The sequence below is a fragment of the Silene latifolia genome, chromosome 3, assembly GCF_048544455.1.
Source record: "Silene latifolia isolate original U9 population chromosome 3, ASM4854445v1, whole genome shotgun sequence".
In the NCBI taxonomy this organism is placed as follows: domain Eukaryota; kingdom Viridiplantae; phylum Streptophyta; class Magnoliopsida; order Caryophyllales; family Caryophyllaceae; genus Silene; species Silene latifolia.
The window spans coordinates 390,354-416,607 of NC_133528.1; the positions used below are offsets into that span (position 1 = coordinate 390,354).

At 37.1% G+C, this 26,254-nt stretch overlaps 4 protein-coding genes and 1 long non-coding RNA gene across 8 annotated transcripts; 2 read left to right on the top strand and 3 right to left on the bottom strand.

The window, feature by feature from the left end:
* The first annotated feature begins 362 nt into the window (after positions 1-362).
* On the top strand, positions 363-4,710 carry LOC141646592 (protein DETOXIFICATION 42). Of its 2 annotated transcripts, none has more exons than XM_074454464.1 (13): positions 363-838; positions 1,513-1,634; positions 1,822-2,022; positions 2,109-2,293; positions 2,390-2,525; positions 2,600-2,696; positions 2,798-2,898; positions 2,988-3,151; positions 3,271-3,342; positions 3,596-3,712; positions 3,839-3,934; positions 4,118-4,239; positions 4,450-4,710. In XM_074454464.1, exons 1-13 carry the CDS (start codon positions 762-764, stop codon positions 4,490-4,492), a joined length of 1,533 nt encoding a protein of 510 aa, XP_074310565.1. In that variant the 5' UTR covers positions 363-761; the 3' UTR covers positions 4,493-4,710. The 2 variants fall into 2 exon arrangements, with proteins under 2 accessions (XP_074310565.1, XP_074310566.1); XM_074454465.1 differs by lacking the exon at positions 363-838 and adding an exon at positions 1,190-1,364 and having other exon boundaries at positions 1,436-1,634.
* Positions 4,711-5,815: 1,105 nt separating this feature from the next.
* On the top strand, positions 5,816-10,790 carry LOC141646580 (putative pentatricopeptide repeat-containing protein At1g26500). 2 transcript variants are annotated; one of them, XR_012545578.1, is made up of 4 exons: positions 5,848-6,041; positions 7,006-8,670; positions 9,083-9,309; positions 10,201-10,790. XR_012545578.1 is itself a non-coding variant. In XM_074454454.1 (2 exons), exon 2 carries the CDS (start codon positions 7,017-7,019, stop codon positions 8,532-8,534), a length of 1,518 nt encoding a protein of 505 aa, XP_074310555.1. In that variant the 5' UTR covers positions 5,816-6,041; positions 7,006-7,016; the 3' UTR covers positions 8,535-8,954. The 2 variants fall into 2 exon arrangements, 1 of the variants encoding a protein (XP_074310555.1); XM_074454454.1 differs by lacking the exons at positions 9,083-9,309; positions 10,201-10,790 and having other exon boundaries at positions 5,816-6,041; positions 7,006-8,954.
* LOC141646581 (uncharacterized) lies at positions 8,860-10,519 on the bottom strand. Its single transcript, XR_012545579.1, has 3 exons — positions 10,389-10,519; positions 9,442-10,233; positions 8,860-9,115 (listed from the first exon to the last, which is right to left on the bottom strand). It is a non-coding gene; the product is annotated as an uncharacterized LOC141646581 (long non-coding RNA).
* Positions 10,791-13,606: 2,816 nt separating the features above from the next.
* LOC141646593 (zinc finger CCCH domain-containing protein 24) lies at positions 13,607-17,169 on the bottom strand. Of its 2 annotated transcripts, XM_074454468.1 has the most exons (3): positions 16,498-17,169; positions 14,011-16,030; positions 13,607-13,806 (listed from the first exon to the last, which is right to left on the bottom strand). In XM_074454468.1, the coding sequence occupies exon 2, from the start codon at positions 15,952-15,954 to the stop codon at positions 14,014-14,016; it is 1,941 nt and encodes a 646-aa protein (XP_074310569.1). In that variant the 5' UTR covers positions 15,955-16,030; positions 16,498-17,169; the 3' UTR covers positions 13,607-13,806; positions 14,011-14,013. The 2 variants fall into 2 exon arrangements, with proteins under 2 accessions (XP_074310569.1, XP_074310567.1); XM_074454466.1 differs by having other exon boundaries at positions 13,607-16,030.
* Positions 17,170-19,622: 2,453 nt separating this feature from the next.
* LOC141646594 (uncharacterized) lies at positions 19,623-25,406 on the bottom strand. The gene is made up of 3 exons (XM_074454469.1): positions 25,250-25,406; positions 23,432-24,214; positions 19,623-20,110 (listed from the first exon to the last, which is right to left on the bottom strand). Exons 1-3 carry the CDS (start codon positions 25,267-25,269, stop codon positions 19,801-19,803), a joined length of 1,113 nt encoding a protein of 370 aa, XP_074310570.1. The 5' UTR covers positions 25,270-25,406; the 3' UTR covers positions 19,623-19,800.
* Between the last annotated feature and the right edge of the window lie 848 nt (positions 25,407-26,254).

The window sequence follows — 26,254 nt, forward strand, 5'->3', positions numbered from 1 at the left end:
CTCATCTCAATTGTATTAAGGCAAGGAACCTAACTTTTCCTTCTTTCAATTATTCTTTGATTCTTGTTTTTGAGTAAAGTTTGGCACTTGTTTTTTTTTCCCTTTCTTATGAAACAAAAATACCCAATTCAATGATTTATCATAAACATAACTGCGAATGTCATAGTAGTTGTTTCGAGTGATCAGATATATACAGTATGTATCATATATGAGGTCATAAGTCCAACTACGTGTTGTTGCGTTAGTAAGCGGATTTTAAACTCTACTTTTTAGCATATATTCCTTCGTTCTCCTTTTCCAGTCAATTGTTTATGTTTTCCTTTTTAAGTGTTTTAGTAGTAATTTCTTTCTGTTTCTTTTGCAAGGTTACTTTTTTACTTTTTGCATTTTGAACATATATTTGTCTCTTTTTTTATTAAAATGTGTCAAAAGCAAACGTAAAAAATCGATCAGGAGGAGGAAATACTTGAATGGACCAAAACAAAAGTTCTCTCCACGTATACTTCATTCGGTTGATGATGGTCTTTTGTAGGTGGGACTTGGGAGTATGTGGATTATATTAGTGAAAAAGATTAAAAGTTGAGCAAATTTAATTAGTGGTCTTGCATGAAGGATGTGAGTATCATACAAGACTCGCAACAGTTACAAGTAACATCCCCAAAAACAAGAAATCCAAAAGGATACATATATTAAATAGTGTATAATAAAACAAGAAGAAAAGAAAAACAAGGAAAGTTCAAGTTATAGTAGTATTAAGGAGCATGGCAGAAGAAGATGGGTTCTGCTTCTCACCCACTAAGAGAAAAATTCCTCTTTTCATCTTCTTCAAAAATGTCAGGTATCATCATCTCTTCATCTTTTTTTTCTTTTCTAGTGTGAAGTATCTGTCTTTAGATGCAAACGCAATTTTCATCTTCGGTCATTCAGAAACAGCATCTTTGTAACCCCTTTATATTACCCTGCGGCAGCTATTGAGGCACTGGGATAATGTTGTTATTGTGTCTCTATTTTAGTCTTCAATCATGGAGTGTACATCATGAATTTGTCAAGGCCTAAGATGTGATCATGCATGTTAAAACTATCTATGTTGGTTGTTTTTGCATGTTATATGATTAGCCTTATGATTTTGTTTGTTTCCATGGCCTTATTTTGTTGTATAAATTGTGGTAGAAGTAACACATGCATGGTTGATGAGGATGAAGATGCTAGTGGACCCCTAATTTGTTTTTGCATGGAAACTTATCTGAGATGGTCTTATGCTCTTATATTTATGATACAATCAGTTACTAAACAAGTAATTGGGTTGATTTCATACATGAGATCGTCTCATATACGATCGAGTTACTAGAATACTACTTCTTGGAGTATTATTTTCCAGGGAAAAGTTGCTAGTTTTTTGGGATTAAGGCTCTGATGTTGTTGGAAAAGTTACTAGTTATTATTTATGGACTGAAGCTCAATTTTTGGCGGTGTTGTCTTGGCTCATTTAATGGTATGATAATTATTAATTAGGTGTATGTTCAAGCTGGATGAGCTTGGTGTGGAAATAGCTCAAATTGCATTTCCAGCTGCATTAGCTTTGACTGCAGACCCCATTGCTTCTTTGGTTGACACAGCATTCATCGGTCGAATAGGTAACTTTGCTATTTCCATCTGAATCCCCTTTTCTCATCAATCTATTTTTAAGACCTCCTTAGAGCGTAGTGTACTCCGTGCATGGGTAAGCTTCAAAGGATTCTGAGTTATGTGTTCAATTTGGAGCTTTGAAAACGGTTGTTGATTTTTAATAGTCACTGATCATGGTTCATGTTATATTCACAGGGCCGATTGAACTTGCAGCTGTGGGGGTTTCCATAGCTCTGTTCAACCAAGTATCTCGGATTGCTATATTTCCCCTCGTGAGTGTCACAACTTCTTTTGTGGCAGAGGAAGATGCAGTGGCTGAAATGAGCTCCGAAGGTGTAATGCTTGAATCCACCTTAAGTAATGATAGTGAAGCCAAGGAACTAATACTCCAATCAAGTATGTCATATCTGCATACATATGTACCATCATCTTGTCTATTTCCTAAACGAGTCTCAACATCGGACCATGTGTTCTCCTCTCAGATTGTACCGAGAGTTTTTCAAAGTCCACAAACTCAAGCAGCTTAAGTGAGAATTCCACGCCTCAAAGAAGACATATACCATCTGCTTCATCAGCATTGGTTATTGGTGCCATTCTCGGTCTAATCCAAGCAATTTTCTTGATTTCCTTGGCAAAACCGTTATTGAACTTCATGGGAGTGAAAAGTGTACGTCTTTTGTTTTTCAGAGGGACTTCCTAATTCTATATTTCGATAAAATCCCAACATGGCTATTTACCCTTCTTACAACTAATTTATGAGCAGGACTCTCCTATGCTACAGCCAGCCAAAAGATACTTGACGTTAAGGTCACTGGGTGCCCCGGCTGTTCTTCTCTCTTTAGCAATGCAAGGAGTTTTTCGTGGTTTTAAGGACACTAAAACTCCTCTGTATGCCACTGGTAAGTCTTTTATCATACCCAAAGTAAATGTTTTCTGCACTGACTAATCCTGACATAAACTCATTGATATTCAGTGGCAGGAGATGTTACTAACATTATCCTCGACCCAATTTTTATGTTTGTGTTCCGATGGGGTGTTAGTGGTGCAGCAATCGCCCACGTTATATCTCAGTAAGTTCACATGTCTGTTCTTGTAGCTTTGCATTTTGCTTGTTTTATAGCCGCATGCAGTCGTAAAACATTTATATGATAAATTGAGTTTATGAATGCAGGTACCTAATTTCAATCATATTGTTCTGGAGACTAATTCACCTAGTAGACCTAATACCCCCAACCCTCAAACACCTGCAATTTAGTCGGTTTCTTCAAAACGGTAAGAAATCTTCTTTATTTAGTCGATAATATGTACTATAATATGTACTGTGCTCGGTAAAAAATGATGCCATGGGTCTATTGAAACAGGTTTTCTTCTGCTGATGAGGGTCATAGCGGTGACATTCTGTGTGACCTTGTCTGCTTCTATGGCAGCACGCTTAGGTCCCACACCGATGGCTGCCTTTCAGATCTGTTTGCAAGTTTGGTTGGCAACCTCTCTTCTTGCTGATGGCCTAGCTGTTGCAGGACAGGTCTCGACTTCCATCCATTCTACATTTTTCTTTTATTGGAGAACAAATCGCCTATTGTATCTTATTATAGGCTTAGCAATTTCTTGGTATAACCTTTGTAAATTTCTCCTACTTTGTAGGCCATACTTGCAAATGCATTTGCAAAGAATGATTTTGAGAGAGCGACATCCACCGCCTCCAGAGTATTGCAGGCATGTTTATCATTTCACCCTCATTTAATAAGTTTCATGTAAAACCATCCTACAGTAACTGTAAGACGAGGTTTTTCGTCTCTTTGGTGTGAGTTTTCAATCTGAGAACTTTGAAGCTCGCACCCTAGTCTGAACCTTTGAAACCTCACCCTTTCTGACTGTAAGTTGTAGTAAAAGGTTTTCCTGCAAAGTATTATTTCACCTGCTTGTCAGAAATGTTATCAGCTGATTGATTCATGCACTACATTTTCAGCTAGGCTTCGCACTCGGGTTGTTCCTGTCATTCATGTTAGGGACTGGACTGAACTTTGCAGCAAAGTTATTTACTACAGACGTCAATGTCTTGCGCCTAATTAGCATAGGCGTTCCGGTACTAATTACTTCACCAGGGTTCAACTTTTTGTTCCATTCTCTTTTTCAAAAAAAAAAAAAGAGTGTGTTCTGTTCATGTTTAATACTCTATTTGTTAACAAAGAAACTGTTTTTCTGTCTACAGTTTGTGGCTCTTACTCAACCCATCAACGCTTTGGCATTTGTTTTCGATGGCATCAACTTTGGCGCCTCAGATTTTGCTTATTCAGCTCTCTCCATGGTATTAAAACTTCCATTATGTCTTTTTGTCAAATCCATGAAGGTTATAGGCTCACCGCTGCAATTTGAATCTGTGTTTATGAAGACCAAGTTTTCAATCGAGATTTAATGCCATGGTTACTTGGTTAGATCAATGGTCCCGGAGTGTCCCATTTGAATAATTTTCACATTATGCAATTTGCAGGTTATGGTGGCTGTCGTGAGTATCTTGTGCCTGTTTCTTCTTTCATCCTTTTACGGATTTATTGGAATTTGGATGGCTCTAACTATTTACATGAGTCTCCGTGCATTCGCTGGCTTTTGGAGGTAAATCAAAGTTCCATTTCAATTCTCGTATAAGATTGTATGCCTATAACAGAGAAAAAACCGTCCTACATTCAGACTAATAATATAACAGATTAACATTTCAAAAAAAAAAAAAAAATATAACAGATTAACAGCTAACTTTGTACCATAATCTAATAGTTGAGGCAGTTCCGAGTTTTGGTAATGACTAATGAGGTTGTTTTGGTGCAGGATTGGGACAGGAACAGGCCCTTGGAGCTTCCTTCGAAAATGAGTCGTCGCATTTGCCTGCTTAGTACACTTAGCTATAAACCTCAAGAAGGGGTTGTAAAGGAGTAGAATCACAATTACTACTAGTACTTTGTCAAGGATTACAGACTTTGTTACTTGATTCTTGATGGTTGTACTAATTTTACACCTCAAAATACTCGTTGGCCCTGTTTTTTTTTTTTTTTTACTTAATTTTAGCTCATTTCAGTTCAGTTCAGTTCAGTTTCATTCAATTTAGTTCAGTTCACTTCAACTTCATTAAGTGCAGTGCAGTTCAGACATTTAAGTCCAAAAGAACATAGCCGTTATCAACAAATATAAACAACTTATTGATATAAGTGATAACGTTAAATTAAACGTTATATAAATATATAACCCAAATTACCAATGATTGACCTAGAAAACTCACTATTGGTCAAATAGTATGTCTTTCTTAAGATCACTTAATGTCGGTTTCAAAAACATCTCTCTAATGCTAATAAATCCTCATTACTAACCGAGTATGAGGTTTGTCTTTGGATCCAGTTCACGTTCATAAGTCACAACTCACAACCCATCTTAAATTAGAATCGATATGGGATAAATTGATACGAATTTTACTCGAGAGAATAAAACTCGTATGAGTGCAGCGGAAACAAAGAAAGAACAAACAAGATCCGCACGTACTAGGTACGACCCGATCTGATTTGTAAGGATATTTGTTTCGATTTATGTAAATAAATCGAACCAATGGGATATTTGCTATTGTTAGACCTATAACAATAATAATGGGGATAGGCAATGTTAAACTACACCGATAGTCTAACAAAGAGATTAACGCTCTACACCGATAGAGTTAATCGGGTTTTTCACAAGACGACGCTTGAGATCAACCTTTCGAAATTGTAGACACAACTTCTATGTTTTACTTGAAAATACTCAAATAAAAACAATGGTTTTGTTAGGAATCTTAACTTGATTGATAAAACTTCTGAATGAATAAAATTGCCAACAACAAAGACTATAAATAGCCTCTAAAGACCAACGTCTTTGGACCACTCCAAAAGACAACTAATGATAGACTTAATAGCTAATTAAGACCATTAATCTTGGACAAATTAAGGCCCTCTAAATGCAGAATTAAAACTACAAATGAATGGTAATAAACACCCAACTAAATGAGGCATTAATACTCTTTTATTGACTCAAAAGAAATTTGTATCTTGAAGGCCTTGGAATAACTACTCCTTTAGACGGATCCAATGCATGACAATAAGCAAACGAAACGAGCCTTCGACTTTAATCGCATCATAAATAGTTTTTGCCACATACTAGGATGTTCTAACTTTGCAAACTTCAAACTCGATCAACTCACTTATTAGCTACGAAATATAATACCGACACGAAATCCAAACCCAATCCAATATCAATCGGAACTAAAAACCCAAAACAACCAAAAACTCCTCCACCAGTCTCTTCTCTCTCTCTATATATACGTCCGCTACAATGAATTGTGCTCCAACCAACACAGTGGCCGCCATGCTGTGATCTCATACGCCACCCCATTATAAAAGGTATTATGATGATTCAGCCATTTTACTCTCCCTGTCTCGATCATTTGTTTACTTTGATTAGAATTTCCCTCCCAATACATATAAAAGGTAAACGAATGACTGAGACGGAAAAAGATACATGCTTTGTTAGTTCAATTGCTGGAACAAGTGATGAAGACTATCTTTGTTTGCTTATTACAAATACAATCGTATGATTTTCAATGTTTTATGCATAATTATACTTGGTATTTGCTGTGGAAGTTGCCTTAGCCTTAGCAGTTTACCTCTGTCGCCCGCTTTGTGATGGCAGTATTTCAGTCGTTATATATTTCCATGTATAAAGATTATTAAATATTGCTGTCCACTGTTCGTCCATTGTTTTACTTTGATGTTCAAAGGATGTCTTTTTGCCACTATATGAGCTACTCCCTCCGTCTCAATCATTTATTTACCTTTTATGTTCATTGGAAAGGGTATTTTAATTAAGGGTAAACAAATGATTGGGACGGAGGGAGTATTTTATTGTACTGGAACCCGGAGCTGCCTTGAAAACCCCGTAACATGATATCATACTCCTTTTTTTATTGTCTCGTTGATTTTGTTTGATGTGTAGTCTTGTTGGTGTATTGATATCTTTGGTTGATGCTTTGCAAGGAGTGTCTCTAATTATTGAATAGCAGAACGCTTGAATATACTTCGTATACCTTATGATTATGTTAGTTTTCCTCTTAAAATTCTTCACATTATTGTTCACTGAACATTTTTTTGTCTGTTTAGCCCTCCTGAACTTACAATAATCGGCAAAGATACGAACTTTCTTCAATATTTGGATTTTGGATATACTTTTCTGCTTTTTCTTGTATCTACCCCTCTCTCTTTGATGCGGTTTTTGTAGTTACTATATTGTAGCATGAGAAGTCGTAGTCTGTGTTTAACTCTTTTCGTCTTTAAAAAACTACCTTGTATTTTCTTTCTAATTGTGCAGGTGAGAATGAGATGAATTCCAGAAGAATAATTTCAAGGCCACTAACCAACCTTTTCACACGCTCGCAAATTGTGAAATCATTTTGCACAGCACTCAATCTTGCATCACATGACCCGCCTAGCCCGGTAGAACCAGCCCATCTTCTCCGTGTTTGCACAATCCTTTACCAACAACAGAATGCTCCCATTGCAAAGCTTGAAACCCACCTTCTCAAAACAGAATTCAGCTACAACCGTGAATTTTTCCTACAGGTCTGCAACAAGTTCCCATATTCATGGCGACCTGTGTACCACTTTTACAAATTTACCTTGAACCAACCAGGGTTCACCCACACTCCTGTCACCTTAAACAAGATGCTTGATGTGATTTGTAAGGCAAGGAATATTGACCTCCTTTGGCAAGTGTTACTCGAAATGACTGAGCAAAAAGTTGCAAACGACAAGACTTTTAGGATTGCTCTCAAAGCATTGGCTGCTGCTAGGGAACTGAAGAAATGCGTGGAGTATTTTCACTTGATGAATTCTCATGGGTATAGTTATAGTTTGGATACTTTGAATAAAGTCGTTGAGACACTTTGTAGAGAGAAGCTTGTTGATGAGGCTAAACATATTGTGATGAAGTTGAAGGGTTGGATTAAGCCGGATGGGGTTACTTATGGGCATTTAATTTGTGGGTTTTGTGATGTTGGAGAGATGATCGAGGCTTCAAAGATATGGAATTTGATGACGGATGAAGGCTTTGAAGCTGATGTAAATGTTATAAATACGATGATGGAGAGGTTTTTTAAAGATAATCAGTTTAGTCAAGGATTGAGACTCTTTCAAACAATGAGGGTGAAGAGGATGGAGGAATTGGGGCTTACCACGTATAACATTGTGATTGGATGGATGTGCAAAAGGGGTAAGCTTACTCAGGCTCAAGTCGTGTTTGAGGAAATGCAAAAGAGAGGGATTCAAGCAGATAATACAACCTTGGCATCTATAATATATGGACTTGTGTGCAAGAACCAATTACGAGAGGCATATTTGATGGTTAAAAATATTGACAAACCAGACATAAGTGTATATCATGCCTTGATTAAGGGTCTTCTGAAATTAAGGAAGGTAAGGGACGCCACGGAAGTATTTCGGGAGATGATAAGAAAAGGCTGTGAACCTATTATGCATACCTATATAATGTTGTTGCAAGGACATATGGGGAAGAGGGGAAGGAAGGGAAACGATCCTCTTGTCAATTTTGACTCAATATTTGTCGGAGGTATGGTTAAAGCTGGAAAATCTCTTGAAGCCACTAAATATTCAGAGAGAGCACTGAAAAGAGGGCTTGAGGTCCCAAGGTTTGACTATAACAAATTTTTGCAGTTACACTCGAATGAGGAAGGTGTTGTGATGTTTGAAGAAGTTGGGAAGAAATTGAGGGAAGTTGGGTTATTTGACTTGGCCGATATATTTGTTCGATATGGGGAGAAAATGGCTACTAGGGATAGAAGAAGAAGTAGAGATGCACCGGAAGAGCTACCAATGGCATGATGCCGTGCTTATTCTGTTTAAGCACATCCATCTGCTTTGCTGCTTGGTTTGCTGTTAAATCCCGACACTGCTGCGTAAAATCCTTGCATTCTTTTACATCTCATGAAGCCATCAGTCACCCTTTTAACGTTTTGAGGTACCGTGTTGACTATCCATATGTACTATTTTATTTAAAGCAGGTACAGCAGAGAAACATGGAGCGGGTTTCGAAGTGTAGTCAACTAATTACTAATGTTTGGTCTGTTTGCCTACTGCAAAAATTTGTTCTCATCGGCATAATAATATGTGCTTTGTCATGCAAATTACTGGCTTATTAATCCATACATAACTGCAGAACTTGGATGTAACTTACTTCTCAAAATATTGTACATTACACACATATTTGGCATATGAAATGTTGGCTATTTTGAATTTTTGATACATATGAAATTTGAGGTATTTTGAATTTTAATACTCCAGAGTAGTTTTTGTATGAAATATAATCTCCGTCTTTTAGCCATTTTGATGAGGACCTCTATTTGGGATTGGTGTTGATATCTGTGGAACAGGTCCTTCTCTTAACTTTCGGTGCCATGGACTCTCTGGGATCAAGAAAAAGAGGAAGATACAGAGCTTCGAGAAGTTAGTCTTGCTTTTCAGTGCTCCATATCATGATATGTTTGGACGTGGGCGTGCGGGCATGCGCACGTATGCAGCGCGTGTCTGTGTGTATATTCTCAGATTCGACCCGAAGTCCTCGTCATAGGTGGGACACGGGAGCCTAAAAGCCACTAAGGTAATAATGTGATGATTTTAAATCTGCTCTGATGGTCCACTTTTAAGTTGGTGGTGACTGGTGTCACAGTGACTAGAAACATGTAGACGAAAATTTTAGAAAAGGATAGAAAACTGAGGAATAAAACATTACCTTCAGAAGTTGCTCCACCAAACAATGGAAGTTGGAGGGTTAACAAAACCAGAACCAACAACTTGAGGATGATGTTACGGAGCTTGTGCGTAGGTTTCATTCTGGTTTTTTATCGTAGGATGGGATTGTTCTTGACTCGCATTGATATGACTATATAAGGCATTGAGCAAGGGTTGTGGCTCATTAAAATACTAGCGTTTTTAACGTAACTAACAAGCTTGAACAAGTCTTTAGAAACTTCAAATCTTTGACTGAAGACTTGAAGAAAAGTGATTGATGGTCTGATGGATGAAGGAAAATGAAACGTTCTGTTTTTGGTTTCAAAAAAAAGGAGACATTCTTCATTTCTTTGTATACAATGTGTTGAGTGTTGTCTATCTTTTTTCTCGATTTGACAATCTCCTTTCAACAATCTAAGGAGAAAAACTTGGAGTGGAGGGCTCGGGAGCTGACTGAACTAATGTTCGCTCCTTTGCCAACTGCATACATGGAAGAAATTTTTGTTGTCATCTGCACAAGAGTGTTTACCTGTTCACTGTTTTCATGTAGATTACTAGCTTATTATTCAACACATAACTGCAGAATTACTTCTCTGTATATTGTTCATTACACATATATAATCTTTAATCTTTGTGATACATATGAACCTTGAGCTATTTTTATACTCCAGAGTAGTTTTTGTATGAAATCTAATCTCTGTCTTTTAGCCATGTTGACTAGGACTTATATTTGGCATTGGTGTTGATATTCGTGGATCAGGTCCTGCTCTTAACTTCCGGTGCCATGTACTCTCTGGGATCAAGAAAAAGAGGAAGAAACAGACATTAGCCTGTGTGCGCACGAGCGCATTTGACCCCAAGTCCTCGTCATAGGTGGGACTCGGAAGCCAAGAAGCCACTAAGGTAATAATGTAGTAATGATGGAAGAAAAAAAGGAAAAAACATCACCTTGAGAAGTTGCTCCTGCAAACAATGGAAGTTGGAGGGCTAACAAAACCAAAACCAGCAAGTTGAGGATGATGTTATGGAGCTCGTGCGCAGGCTTCATTCTGTTTTTTGGTCATAGAATGGGATTGTTCTTACGAGTCATACGACTATATAAGGATATGAGCAAGGGTTATGCCTCATTAAAATAACTAGTGTTTTTGACATAACTAACAAGCTTGAACAATTCTTTTACAAATTTCAAACCTTTGACTAAAGACTTGAAGAAGAGTGATTGATGAATGAAAATGAATGCAACATCTACACGTTGTAACTAAGGAAAACGAAACATTTTGTTTTTTTGGTTAAAAAAATCATGACATTCTTCATTTCTTTGTATATAATGTGTGTTGACTGTTGACCATCTCTTTTCTCAATTTGACATTCTTCTCCTTTCAACAATCTCATTCTCATCTCATACCGAAAATTTTAATTTAGTTTCTTTGGGTGTTTTACCAAAAAAAAAATATTGGTTGTGTTACTATTATATCAGATGATGCTGGATTTATCGTTTTTAACTCGTATTGTTTTCCTCCGTGGTACCCTAATTTTCTTTAAATTCTCGGTGTCGGAGGGAGCATAGTCTGTTTTCAGTGGCCTACAATAGTTGTTCTGTAACTCTTTGAGAGCATTGTAAAATCCAAGTAGCACATCAAAGGTGGTTGACTGGTTGGGCCAACTACTAACAAATCAATCATACATCATGTAGTACTCGTACTCCCACCTGTTAGGGGACCGTTACGTTACCTTTCGTTACAGACAAATAGTTTATATCATTCAGATTTCATTCATTTAAGGAGACCTCAGTTGCATCGTTTTTGTCAGTTGGATTCATCTTAGGGGACTTCAAACATGTGGTGCTTGTTTGTTGAGGGAAAGTTGTCTTACAAAACATGTCCTATGGAAAGGTAAGTTACTCCGTATTTGTTAAGACGGACTTAAAAGAAATACGTAAATTATTTACTAGGACAGATAGAATATAAATAGGAGTTTTTATTTGGATTTCTAATAGCTAATAAAATGTGAAAATGGGATAAAGGATCTACTCTCGAGATATAGCGAAAAGATGGTTGGTATATGCATAAAAGAGCAAGAATTGAAATGGGTTTTTAAATGTCAAAATATTGAGATCATATAATGGAAACCTTCAAGCTTAATCAACCGCATGATATAGACCTAGCTTCCTTGTTATAGGCAGAATGTTTCATCATAACAATAAACCACTTGAATATAATAGTTGGTCTCCTCTAAGACGGTTATATCCGTTTTAAGTATAAAACGGTTCAAATACTACTCTATAGTTTATACAGATATAGTTGATAAAATTAAAGTTTATCATTTTCTAGACCTTCTGCTTTTTGTTTCATCAATCTATTTGACCCGTTTAAAACGTAGATAGTCGTCTTAAACATGAATTTGCGTGAATCCAATTAGAGTAAACTATAGCTTTCATTACACTAAAATAACGAATAATGAACTAACCCCACCATATTAAATAACTATAATTCCCCACCATAACAAAAGCCACCAAAATTCAATGACATATTTATATAATAATAATTATTTCATCCATCAAAATCGCATCCAAAAGTTGATGGATCAGTTCCCCATTAATAAATAAATAAATAATTTTTTTTAATTAATTAATAATGTAAATGAAGGTTCCACTGGATGAGCATAATGAGTTAAAGATGATTATCTTAAGGCGTGGATGAAGCATGCATTATCAGTTTCATTACAAAGTGAGTAATAAAGTAATAAGCATATAATATGCTCCACTCCTTAAAAGAAGCCAACCATATTTGGCTTATGTGTCCTATGCCGTCTAAGTTTTCTCAAAAGACATGATATGTCCAAACACCATTACCTTAATCACAAATTCTCATTGAAGACTGACACTATCCGTCACAAGCTAAAGACGGATAGTGTCCCTCTCACAAAATATAAATGGATAGTGCAAGTGGGGGAAATGGATACCCCCACTTGCCCTCCCACTTGCATTTTGTGAGAGGACCACTATTCGTCTTCAGCTTGTGACGGATAGTGGCCGTCTTCAATGAGACGGACTGTACCTTAATAAGCCTATAAGATATTATGATGGCTTTCATGTTTTTATGCTACCTATATTCATTTTCCACTCAAATCCAAACTAAATCGTATGGTGCATAAAAAAAACGCACCTCTCTAATCCTAACTTTTATCATTGCAAAAGTTTTAGATGTGTGTAAATACAATCATGTTAAAATTTGTAGGAGTAGCTTTATTGTTCACATATCGCCTATTTAGACTTGACAAATCAGGTCATTTCGGATTAGGTCCCTTTGAGTCATTTCATGTCAAAATTTTACCCCAACCAAGTCATTCTGGTTCTATCAGACCCCTTCGAACATGTCACTTCGAGTCTATCGGGTCGAGTTCAGGTCACACTTTTCTGGTCATTTAGAGTCTCGAGTCAGCCTTATCGAGTCGAGTCATGAAGACAAAGGTAAGAAGAGTCCTAAGAAAAAAAATCGAAAAGTATAAGGGCCTAGAATCTAGATCACGATGCCTATCGGCGTGGCCCATCGAAAGCTATATGGTCATTTTCTTTCCATCCTCTCTTGTCTTGAAAGTTCAAACCATCATCTACCATTGAAGTCCACATCTAACACTACAATGCTTTCATGAATCATGACAATTGAAGAAACTAGAGAAAGCAACAAAAAAAAAAAGCAAGAAAATTGAATCTAATACCAAACACATCCAAAACCAAAAGATAAACTAAAAAATAAAATGAGCATAAATTCCACAAATCAAAATTCTACATTTCTACTCCAACAAGGACCATATTGTCCGTTTGTGATAATGTTCCATCGACCAATCACTTTCCATATACCCTACAATAATTCACATATGCAGAAAAACGTCGTCGTTGCATCAACCTACATTGCTCCGTTTTCCACACACTGTCCAAATTTCATTAAAGCTCGTAATGTTACCGGGTTTAAATCCCGTCAGCATCATACAATACTACTCTTTAACTTAATTTACCGAAAAAGTAATGACCTTAAAAATCATGCAATCAAATTGAACTAGTTAATCGTTCACAAGACCGTATTAAATGAAAGACGGGTCCAAAAATATATCCCCAGCATTCTAATGTTCATACTTAAAAGGGTATTAGGGGTTGCTTAAGCGATCCGTTTCAACAAGTCGGTACACACTAAAATAAAATGAAGCCATGAAGGCAATGGATTTTCAGTTCTTCAAATACCTCAAAAGTACAAATTGAAATGATACTAAACATTAAATGCAAAAAAATTAGCAAAAAAGAATTGCCTAGCTGTGTAAAGATGCTTGCAATCTTCCAAGCTAGGTTCCCCTTATCCTATCTTTTTGGCTTCTGTAAAGATAACAAAATATTAATAATAAATAATCAAATAATATTGGGATGTAAAAAAAAAATTGATGAAGACTTTTATTCTCCATCTCCCTCCTACTGTTGTTACCGTCTCGGAAATCTGATCACTAAGCTGTAATATCATCTTGAAAACTTGCATTTTCATCAAATTACTGAACAACTAGTTGGAAGATCCACAAGCTGAACCTGTTAATTAGAATTTGAGGCATCTCCACAGTGGTTTGAACCCGAGACTGCATTATTCCAATCATCTTTATTTTCGGAAGGTGGATCCTTCACCAGTGACTGCACCCAAGAAAGATCAGGCTCCTCGCTGTTGTGTCCCATGGTATTTGACCGCTTTAACCGATTTAACTCATCTCCGTTAGCTGACCAATCAGGTTGTCCATTGGTTGACTCCCACATAGACCACGGCCCCCCAGGAGAACCTGACATCCCACCACTTTCTGGAATCAGATCCCGGGGTAGACTAGAACTCAGATCACGTGCACTCAAACTACGCATGTGGTTCTCACGTAGAGCGAGTGCAGCCAGCCTGGCGTTCAGCGGAGATTGTGGGTCCATTCCTCGAGGTGACATCATACCAGGCGAAGACGGACCGAATGGAGCCTGCATCAACGGATGGTCCACAGATTTGGGTGAGAAAACCTTGGTATTTATAGGTGACAGCATGCGTTGTTGCATCTGGAAATGATTCATCACGGCCGACTTGTGAGACGGTGAAAACATAGATGCAGTCCCTCCAAGAGGGTCAGAATACCGAGGTGACGACATCTCAGAGGCAAAAAGCTCATCTAAGTTTGCCGACCCAAGATTCTGCGACCTAGCAAAGGGTGAATTGAACATGAAATCCTCTGCAGCATGGATGTCCCTAGCATTCAGAGAAGATCTCAGGCGGCTAGCTTGGATATTGTTGGCCTGAATATTGCTTCCTGGAAGATGCAAGGTTGGAATGTTTTGTTGTTGCCAACCGGAGGATGAATGGGCCATCCCGTTCCCAGAAGGCGACATTGGAGGTGTGAATGGGTTAGGTGACATGGCAGATGGTGCTGATGGAGATCCTGGGAACATGTTGAGGGCGGCTGCCATGTCCATAACAGCAGCAGCAGAAGCCATAGCCCTAGGAGACGGGACAGCAGACCCTGTGGACACATACAAAGGCCTAAGCTCCTCAGGTCTATGTGCAAAGAAGCAAACCCGACGATTACAAGACGTGCCATCCTTGCATAACCTGGTCCGGTATTGTGCCGGGTGCAACCAACACTCAAACACGCCGTGAGCATACTCACACATATCCGCCCGCCTGCATGAACCCTTGCGGAACTCAGGGCAAGGGACACAGCTGTAATGATACTTCCGTGGGTCCCGTCTCCGAGCATTTTCCCCAGGGTGTACGAAAGGGCACTCGGTCCAGTCATGGGAGTAAGCCCGTGAACAAGGCCGGACTTTGAATGAGTACATCCGAAATTCATCAGTCGAGTACACACTGTTCTTTATATCAGGAAGGGATGGATCAAAGGGATATTCCTTCTTTTCAGACACAGCAGGTCCACCATTGGTGTCATTAGTCTCCAAGTCCGAAGGCTTGCCTTCTGAATGATTCGGGATAGTCAATGGAGTAAGCTTCAACCCATTAGCCAACACTCTCAAATCTTTCTGTTCATCCGAATGATCATCATAACAAAGCATATCTTCGAGTTTCACTCGACATTCTTGTTGATTTGGAGCGACATTAATCACATCAAAAGGCCGTCTCCCTTTTGCATCACAAAGATTAACATCAGCACCATTCGCAACAAGTAACTTAACTGCATCAACAGATCCACCAGAAGCAGCACAATGAAGGGCAGTACTCTTATCAGCACCGAAACAGCTATTTACATTCGCCTTTGATAGCGAAAGTATAACTTTCATCACATCCAAACTTCCATACATGGCCGCGACCATTAACGGTGTCCTATACTCCAAAACCATACCCTTACCACTAACCTGACGGCCATACCATAAGCCAACCTCATTAACTGCATCAGGGTTTAGCTCAATGTATTCTTTAAACCCTTCCACATCATTATCAGCCACAAACTCAAGCACACGAGAAAACGACACCTTGGTTTCACTAGGATCCTCCATTTTACATCCAACAATGAAAAACCGAAACTCGCTTCGTTTTTATGCAATACACAAGGTTCAGTTACCAATAATCAATCTGTATAATACAGGAAAACCAATCCTATAATCAGACTTATATCTCTGAGATTCAAATCAAAGATCATCAATATATACCATGTTGGTCAAAGGTATAGCACAATAAGAAACAACATAATATGCTACTGCATGTAATCAAAACCAAGCAGAAATAATCTACTTCCCTAAAAAAAGTTAAATAATACAGAAAAGGAAGTAAATTTATATATGAAAGAATCCAAGATTTTTATTACATGATTAAAATATTTACACCATTTCTTGTTTAAGAACCGATTAAAATAGCGGTTAAATAAAAGAAGGTTGTGACTTGTGAGAGGTCTTAAGTTAAGACTGTCTTAAGCAAGACGGACTGAAATATATATTAACATATGAGAAGAAAGCAGACATTAATCAACTAAAAACAAGAAAAATCACAAAAGATACACAATAAAACTGATCATTTAATTAACAAAGTTCAGAAATGCTCACCGATTTCTGCAGATGAACATGGGTTGAAGAAGAAACTTAGTATACATCTTCTGTGTTATTAAAAACACCAATAAATATCAAGAAATTAGGCATAAAAGAACACCCAAAGTTTACAGCTTTTTTATTACCTAATAAAAATGACCCACTTCAAAAAATCAATAAAAAATCAGAAATCAGCAGAAATAATTCAATGAACAGCCGAAGTTTACAACCTTCTTGGTAATGGACCAAAACCCACTTCAGAAATCAGCAAAAAAATGCAAAAAAAAAAAACACCCAAAGTTTACAACTTTCTTGATACCAATAAAAATGGACCAAAACCCACTTCAGAAAATCAATAAAAAAAAATCAAAAATCAACAGAAAAACTGCGAAAAACACCCAAAGTTTACAACTTTTTGATGACCCAACAAAAATGGACCAAAACCCACTTCAGAAAACCTCATATTAATCACCATTTCACCTTCTTTTTACATTAATTAAACACTAAATAACTTATTAATAGTGTAGTTTTAAGAGTAAAGATTAGATATTAATGAACACATTAATCAGTAATACTATTAATATTATTATTATTTTTTATTTATATTAGTGATAATATTATGTATGCAAGTTTGAGAGTGAAGATGAAATGGTGCAGAGATCAGAAAGAGAAGTTGAAAGATCTAATGTTGAGAGAGTGGGGTTAAAGATATAGAGAGAGGGGGAACAGGGAAACCGGGAGAAACGGTAAGTGGTAATGGGGTAAGTGATTGTCGGACAAAGGGTTTGGTGACCGGATGAATCGGTTAACGGTTTTTAATTGGAAAAAATGTGGACTTCAGTGTGATATTTTAAGTGGATTGAATTTTATCCTTTGGTGTCCGAATGAAGTGAAGAAGAATTGAGTCCTCATATTGGGCCTAGAATCTAGAATTTTCACAATTTTTAGTCAATTTTGGTCATTTTTTAATCAATTAACTCAATTTGTTAGACTTTAGCTTTTGCTAATGAAATTGTGTGGTTTGTTTGAAATAAAATGAAAATTGAAAAAGATAGATGAATTATTAAAGTGGGTTGGTTTTAAATAACTCCTCTTATGTTGAATAGTTCGTTTTGAGTTTGCTGTTAATTTAAGGTTAATGTTGATTATTCTGTTAGTTTTTAAATGATATGTTGCCTGCTCTTTGAGTAACAGACAAACGTATCTCGAACACAAGTGTGCATAAATGGAAGTTGAAAGAACATGCATTGTTAAAGTGGGTTGGTTTTGAATGTCATGGTAGACCTGTTTTGAATGTTGTATAGTGTATTTTGAGTTGACTCTTATTTAAGTTTAACGGTTACTCTGTATTAATTAACTATATTTTAGATGATAGGTTATCTCTTCTTTCTATTGGCATACGAAAATATCTTGAATATAAACGTGCATTCATGATTGGCAGCTTCTAACCAAGCACATCTATCGGTTTTTCGTCCTCTTTGTCATGCCAATTTATATGACCAATCTAGTAACTCTGTTCGATTCGGAATATTCTTTATGATTGTAGACTTGTCGAATCTAAAGGTCTCCTAGTCCAATGTTTAAGATGAGAAAACTTCAAGACTTGAGCAAAAACCTGCAGACAATCAGAGAACATGTTAACATGGAGGATGATGCGAGAGAGCACTCACTCCAAGGCCTCCATAATAGCCAAAGCTTCCGCTTGTTCAGCATTCTCAGCGCTTCCTTTAGTACAAAATTCAGACACAACATCATTATCAGACATGATACATCCACCAAACCCACCAGCAAGCTCCTTAGACCACGCAGCATCCACATAGATATGAGAATGAGAACAACTTAGAGAACTCTGAATTAAAGGGAAGGATACTCCTTTCCTAAGGTTAGTCAAGTCTTTTTCCAAAGGTGTTTGGAAAGCTACAGTCCCCGATTTCCAATCTTCAGCAGAAAGAACCAAGTTAAGGGAATCTTGATATAATAAGATAACACCAATAGGGGAGCACTCAGTATTTTCAAAGACCTTTCTACACCTTATCACCCAAGTAGTCCAAATACAAAAAGGAAAGACAAGCCTTTTGTTTATTATTAGCCTTAAACATAACAGAAAGCCAAAAATAAATATTGTTGTCAGTTTAATACTCCGTATGTATTATTCAACATTAGTCCTTATGTTTTATCGGTTTTTTGGGAGGCTTCTCGCTTTTGCTAATAGATAAGTAAATATTTTTTCTTAAATGGTTATTTTTTTTCACATTTTAAAGAAAATGAAAGCCAAAAATAAAATAAAATAAATATCTAAGACATGTTTGTTTTAAATGTCTGTTCAAGTTAGTAACTCATTCTGAATTGGTTTTTTAATGTCGATTGTTTAGATAGCTTTTAGATGATACGTTATCTGCTATTTCTAGTAAAAGATAAAAGTATCTTGTACAAAAGCGTGCATAATTGATTAACAACTTCTAACCAACCACAACTGTTCAGTTTATCTCTTCATCATTGCGACAATTTTTATAATCAATTTAGTAACTCTTTTGGATTTGCGGTATTCTTTATGGTTGTGGAGCTCAAAAGTCTCTTAAGGACCTTAACCCCTAATAATCTAATATTAATCGGTCTTCCACAATTAAGTTTAAATAATGGGGAAATTAGGACCTAATTCTGTAAAAAAAAAAAAAAATTAATTTATGATATTGAACCATTTGAGTTATAAATTGAACGTACATGGAGCATTCTCTCCGTTCTATCAATTTCACTACATTATTCGTAATCCCTCCAATATTTGGTCAAAACTCAAATTTAGTGAAAATTGAGGTGATACTGTGAATCTGTGATATAGATAAGAATGCTATGAGCGTGTAATAATTATACTTTTTTTTTTTTTTACAGTTGCCAGAAAAAAAGGATCTAATGGAGGGAGTAACTTAAATGAAAACATAATAATTGTGATTTTGGCAAACTTTGATGGATTTTTCTTACCTTTCTAAAAAGGGTTCTAAAAATAAGTTTCATAAAAGTGTTTTTTTTTTTTTGCAATGAAGTTCCATGAAAGTAATACATGGACAAAAGGCATAAATTACAGCCTTATTTATTTAGAAACGAAGAGTCTGATCACAAAAAAACTAATGTCTAATTTGCAAAATCCATGCACAAAAGGTTGCTCAAATATACCAGTACAGAACAAAGGAGTCCGAAAGAGGCCGGATTGCAAATTAAAAGTCCCAAGAAAATCTAATACATGGACAAAAGGTTGCTCAATTCTATCGGTACAGGAAACAATTCTATAGAAACCAGAAACCTCAAAAAAAAATTAACACAACAGATTCATCGTCCTTTGGCGAGGGCCTCAGCGAGCTCTTCCTGTGACGAGGCAAAGAGCTCTATGTAACGGCTTCCGAGGGTTTTCCTGTCCTTTTCCATGGCAGCCTCGGAATCCTCAACACTAGCAAACTCGACGAATGCCTCACCAGTCGGCCTTCCGTTCGAATTGAATGTAATATGGATCGAATCTTCTGCTAACACAAATCCATTGAAGAACTCCGTCACATCCTCCTTTGTGGCTGAAAAGGGCAGCCCCCTCAATTTTAAGATTCCCGTATGTTTCACAGGCTCATTCACATCGTCTTCATTTGACCTGCAAAAATAGATTATCAGACATGATGACATTAAAAAGTACTGTGTAACTAATTTTACGTGTTAAAGCAGGGGAAAGGCTTTCAATCAGAAAATTATACTCATATAACTACCAATTTTCAGATTAATATTGTGAAAATATTGGTATCTTTAAAACTTGACATCATTTACGCACGCAATTCAAATGAGGCGAAAAAAAGGAATGGAGAATACTAACACCACTAAGACGGTTCTAAAGGATGATTCATGTCAGCCGACCCCAAATCATTTTGGGATTAAGGCTCTAATGTTGTTGGTGTAGAATAACACCACTAAGCAACAGAGGCAGCACAAAGGACTTAACTGTAGGTAAGTGGGAATACAACAGAATATCCATTTAACTTCTATTTAGTAAATTTAAATTGGGGAAAAGCCTTCAATAACAAAATTTATCAACTCAAAAAACATAAAAACTCGGAATTAATATGTGCACCAGTAACAAAACATCACTAGTACTACATCTTTTCACAATAGGGCGGCTCTAGTTTTCATTTTATCGTGTATCATTAGAAACTTTCAAGTCTATATACTTCTCAGGCAGGACAGATATTAACCAAATACTAGTACAGATTACCAATTGCTCAGTGTAACTACTAAGGATGTAAGACATACCAAACAAATTTTCAAGGGGGGTTATTCCACAGCATTTTTGATAGTCTCGTTGACATTTCTGTCGTCAAACTTCATTAGCTTTGACCTACAATCTTAGTTTGAAGAGGCGCATGGCGCGCCAAGGTGCCGGGGACAGAGGCAACGACACACATGGTGCGCGCCTTTAGGATGCGAGACACCCTATTTTAAGTAGCAAATTTGTATTTTCCAAAAACAATTGGGCAACAATACCCTATTTAGAAGTTTTTAAGTTGGCTAAGATGTAAATAAAGGAGTAAAAGTTAGGAATGATTGGGCAAAGACATGGCATAAAAAGATCAAAAAGGAAAAGACAGAAAAATGCGTACTAGTGAGTTTGTTAGGTGAGCCTTATCTAAAAGGCGCACCTAAAATACACCAAGGCGGTTTGACTAGTGTTTCATCCAAGGCGCGCCTTAGGTGCACTTTTTAAAACTAAGCCTACAATCATATACTCCCCACAAGTTTGAGTTACGTTACTTTTCTTTTGGGCACAAAAAATTAAAAGAGCAAAAGTAGAAGACTTGCACTCTTTTACCCTCCCTTTGACTAGTGGAATACACTAAGAGAACCTATCCCCCATCCCAACTCATCTTCTTTTCTATGTTCATCATCTTTCCTTCGGGACCTCTCATTACCATCATCTCCGATCCAACAAGCAACCACATAAACCGTCATTTGATCGCACGCTGAAGCGCGTAAGCCCAACCATCTTTTCACCATCTATGCTACCGATGGGTAGAGCTTTGTGTTAGATTTTTAGTGGTTAGTGGGTGGCTCGTGAGGTGGAGGGTACAATCTGCGATGACTTGAGGCAACTGTGAGATCGTGATTGGTGTGCTGTTGTAGAGTTTATGGTTGCTGAAGATGGGGAAAGAAGGAAGGGATTGATAGTCGCAATTGGTGGAATAGTGGAGGAAGAGGTCAGTTCGTGGGAGGTTCTGGACACGGGCGAGGTTGTTGCTGAGATTGGATGGTGCAATGGTGGAGGGAGAGTGAGGAGATGGGTATGTGGCTGAGAACAATGTGGGTCTTGAGGTGGACGGGAGATAGGGTTGGAATAGTATAAATAATGAAACATAACAAAGACAATTTGGTCATATTTCATGTAACAAAGTTGCCCAATAAGTCGGATTTGAGGGAGTATAAAGAATTTAGCAAAATTGTAAATTTGTTCTACTTTATTTGTCATAGTGAATTTCTTATTAATGTTGCTAGAGTATATTGAGAGAATATTTTAGCCAAAATTGACACCATTTGACCACCATAACCAAATACAACAACAACATTATTTCAATGCCTTGAGGAGTCCTGCAAATTGCGATGTAAAGGGGGTGGGAGGCAGGGGCGGATGCAAGATTTTCGGTTTTCGGTTAGGGTAGGCACTTTTTTTTTTTGTGTCTATAACTTTTCTTCTTTAATACGACCTTGCTACCACTTTTTATCGTCTACAACACACAACATTTTGATTGTTCTTTTTTTGCTTATATAGATTACTTCTTTTTGGCTAAAAGTATACTATTTGAAAGATTTTTTTTATTATCTATGCTAATTTTAGGCATTTGAGATTTTGAGGCAATAATTTGGATAGAAAATGTTATCTTTTAAAATTCAAAAGATAAAAATTCAAATTAAGTGATAGTAAAACAAAACCAGTGTCATTGAGTGTTAAATTGTTGATATAGCAAAAATAGGGTGAAGTAATAGAGTTTGTAAAAAGGATGCACAGGGGTTTGAACCTAGGTTGTTATGCAATGGTCCATGAAACATTGTATTTACCATTGCTCTACCATCATTTATGTGAGCATATTAGACATGAAAAATATTTGACTGTTTCTCCAGGGGTAGGCAAGTGCCTACCTTGGCCTACCCTCAGATCCGCCATTGGTGGGAGGTGCGCACCCTACTCCTTTGCTAGCAACACATAAAGGCTATTTCCAAATTCCTCCAAAAAAATTGCATCCAGAATTGCATTGAATAACTTATCCTACATCCAAGGTAAGATAGATAGCCAAATACTAGTACAATTTACTGATTGTTCACTGCAAGTGCGGTTAACTTCATAATATAAAGAACCGATACACCGAGGCTATTTTAAGATGACCCGAAATTCGTTGACAATTGCATCAGATGACCCCTTAAACTTCACATTAAAGAGAGGCATGATCAATTTAACGAGCTATTTTGCTTTCTTCAATAAAGTGAATAAACAAAGAAAAATGACTTTTTGCCTTCACTTACAGTGGAAAAGACGGCAAAAAGATACTCCTTCCGCACAAAAGAGTTCTTCCCATTTCTCAAATATATGTGAGGAGTATTTTATTGAAATGGGAAGAACTCTTTTGTGGGGAGGGAGTATGATTTTATAACAAAAAGACGATAAAATTTCAGTTGATAAGTTTAATAGTGGCAGTAAAGGTAATAACTCATGCAACCAAAAAGTTTGGTTGGAAAGTAAAGTGAGATTCCCTAGGAATAATGGCAACTGAACTCCAACATTTCTTTGATTATCTACCAATTAGATGCATGGATGCACACAAAATATGGGAAAGCCGTTTCAATGAATCTCATTCCCAATGTCTTATGATAACAAATCAAGCTGTGAAGCACAAGAAAAGAAAAGAGCATAACAAAGAAAGGATCAGAAATGCACCTTCCAGCGGCAATTGCTTCATCCATCTCTTCTTGCGGTGCAGGAAACAACTCAATGTAACGACTTCCAAGAGTCATTTTGTCCTTAACCATGGCAGATTTGGATTCCTCTGGACTAGCAAACTTCACAAAAGCATCCCCCGAAGGTCGACCGGCAGAATTATATGTGATATGAATGGCATCATCTGCAAGATCAAAATCCTTAAAAAAAGTCTTGATGTCCTGCTTCTTAGCAGAAAAGGGCAAGCCTCTCAATCGCAATATGCCCGTGTGTTCTAGCAAGTCCTTTCCATCATCATAAGACCTAGCCCTAGAACTTCTACGTGGGGACCCACTTTGACCATCTGAAACTTCATATGAAATTGCCTTATAATACTCATGCTTCTTGCTCCTGAAAACCTCTACATATCTACGACCAATATTTTGCTTATTTCTCTGGAGCGCAAAATCTACCTGCGTAGGATAGCTCAAAACACAAAAGGCTTCCCCAGAAAATCGGCCTCCTTTGTGAACCAAAAGAATGTCAACAATATCAAGACCACGAAAGAAGTCACTAATATCGGCCTCAGTACAGTCAAAGGGGAGACCACGAAGTCGGACAACAGGGAAAGGAGGAACCTGGCCAGCATGTCCCGAATACGGAGGTGGATTATACGTGTAGCTAGAAGCAGGTGAAGCACCGTAGGCACCATAGGCAGGTGAAGACCCATAATATGACGATGCATGGTCCGTTATCCTTTGTCTTTTTGGAGCCATTTCACGTCCATCGCCATAATCTCCATATCTATTCATTTTGCCAGAACCAATGTAAGTCTCATAACAGCCATTAAACCAGGGGCTAGGTCAAGTGAGATGCTGATATCACTAAACCATAGTGTAACTCAGGCTAAACAATTCATAGACACCTAAAATTCACTCCAAAACATACAAGCACTGACATTTAGAGCTTTGCTTGGATACAAAATAGGAGGGAGATGAAGGGGCAATGGAGTAGAGGAGTTTCGCTCTGACTCTTTCCTATGTTGGACGGATTCTAATTTGCCTCGGAGACGGGAAAAAGGATCCCTCCAAGTTAATTTGCAAACGAAACAAGATACTTCGTAATTGGTATCCTCCCTCTCTCCCCCTCCCTGTCCCTTCAAACCCCTTCATAGAGACAAGCCCCCTAGTGGAATACGAGTAATCTTCCCGCTCATTCTAAAGGTCTTGTCTTTTATACTAACATTTGTTTCCGGTAAGTAGTTATAAATCAGCCAATTGTGTAAATAACAGTTTAGAATCAAGTCATAAGAATGATTGCAATATATATAACTCCATTGCAGTCGCATCGACAATTCTATTTGATAGGGTGGGGGCATAAAGAAATCAAATTTAAGCTGAGAAACTGATCAATAACTGCAACATATACCACACCACAATCATACAAGTATACAACTAAACTGCACTCCTAAAACACGAAAACAAATAACCCTAACATCCCAAACCAAAGACCAAGAACAAAAAAACCAAGTACTCAAATCCTACCAAGCATATAATACCACCCAGAATCAAGCAAAGCTACATGCCAATACACCGAAACAAGAACCATTCCGCAAATTCAATCAGCAATAAACTAACCCTAAATCATTAACTTCATAACTTTTTCAAATGCGCAATTTTTCCCACATTTACCCAACAACAAAACCCAAGTTTTTATTCACTAAAATGGGTAAAAATCAATAAAGGAGAACACAAATAAACATCAAACAGGATAGAATTAAATGAGAAATGTGAACCAAAATGAATAAAGATTAAAAGTTTAAGAAGATTACGAAATTACCCTCCACGATTGTAGTACATAGTAGTGTTGTTGTTGTTGGAGCTTTCGTTGAAACCCTATTCTCTCTCTTACTCACTTTCTCTCTCTATAAATGTTGTGTTTCAGCTTCCAAAGTGTAAGTGTTTGTGTTTGTGTTTGTGTTTGTGTTTGTTTCTTTGTTCCTTGACTGTTCTTTTTTCAGTGGCTTCACCAGTTGGCCCATCTTCTAACTATTGGAGTGTTGGGCCAAAAAGGCCTGTTGGGCTCAAAGGACCTGTAAGAAAATTATTTTATAAAACCGTCTTACAATTTAGGTAGCACAAACACGTCACGGACATGTGACACGGCATCCAATGAAATTCAAGATACAGGACACAATATTTAAATTTAATAAAATTTATATTTTATAGTTATAAATAACGTACATTTTATATTTTGTAGATGTATTTCATATTAAATTTAAATAATTGTGGGTTAAATTTGATTTTGCTATTTAACTCATTATCATTTCCCATCCAAACTCATCTTCTATTCAATTTCTTTCATTCCTCACTATGGGTATCCGACACGTTTAGGCGTGTGTCCGATACGGAACGGTTGGTTAGGAGAAGTGTCCGTGCTACCTGACTTACGGCAAGAGAACATGTGTTAGACTTTAATTAATTAATTCGAAAATGAAGGTGATGGCTATTTTAAGGAACGTTTAATTGTTTAGTATGAGGTATTTATGAAAGGGAAATGAAAATTTTTCCTCACTAATTATTTTTCCCTACATTTTACCCGTTTTCAGTTTAATTGTACCTCTTATGTATTTCGATTGATTCCCCGGGTAATTCTAAAATCCAAATCCTTATCGTATTACCTCCCTTCACCATCCTAAACCACCTCCACTCACCACAAAGCCTCATCACCAAGGCGCCAACACTAGCATTACTAGATTGATCCTCTAAAGTAGGAAAGCACATGAACAAACAATCATCGAATTTAAGGAATTACGCCAACAATCATCGTAATTCAAGATACCTT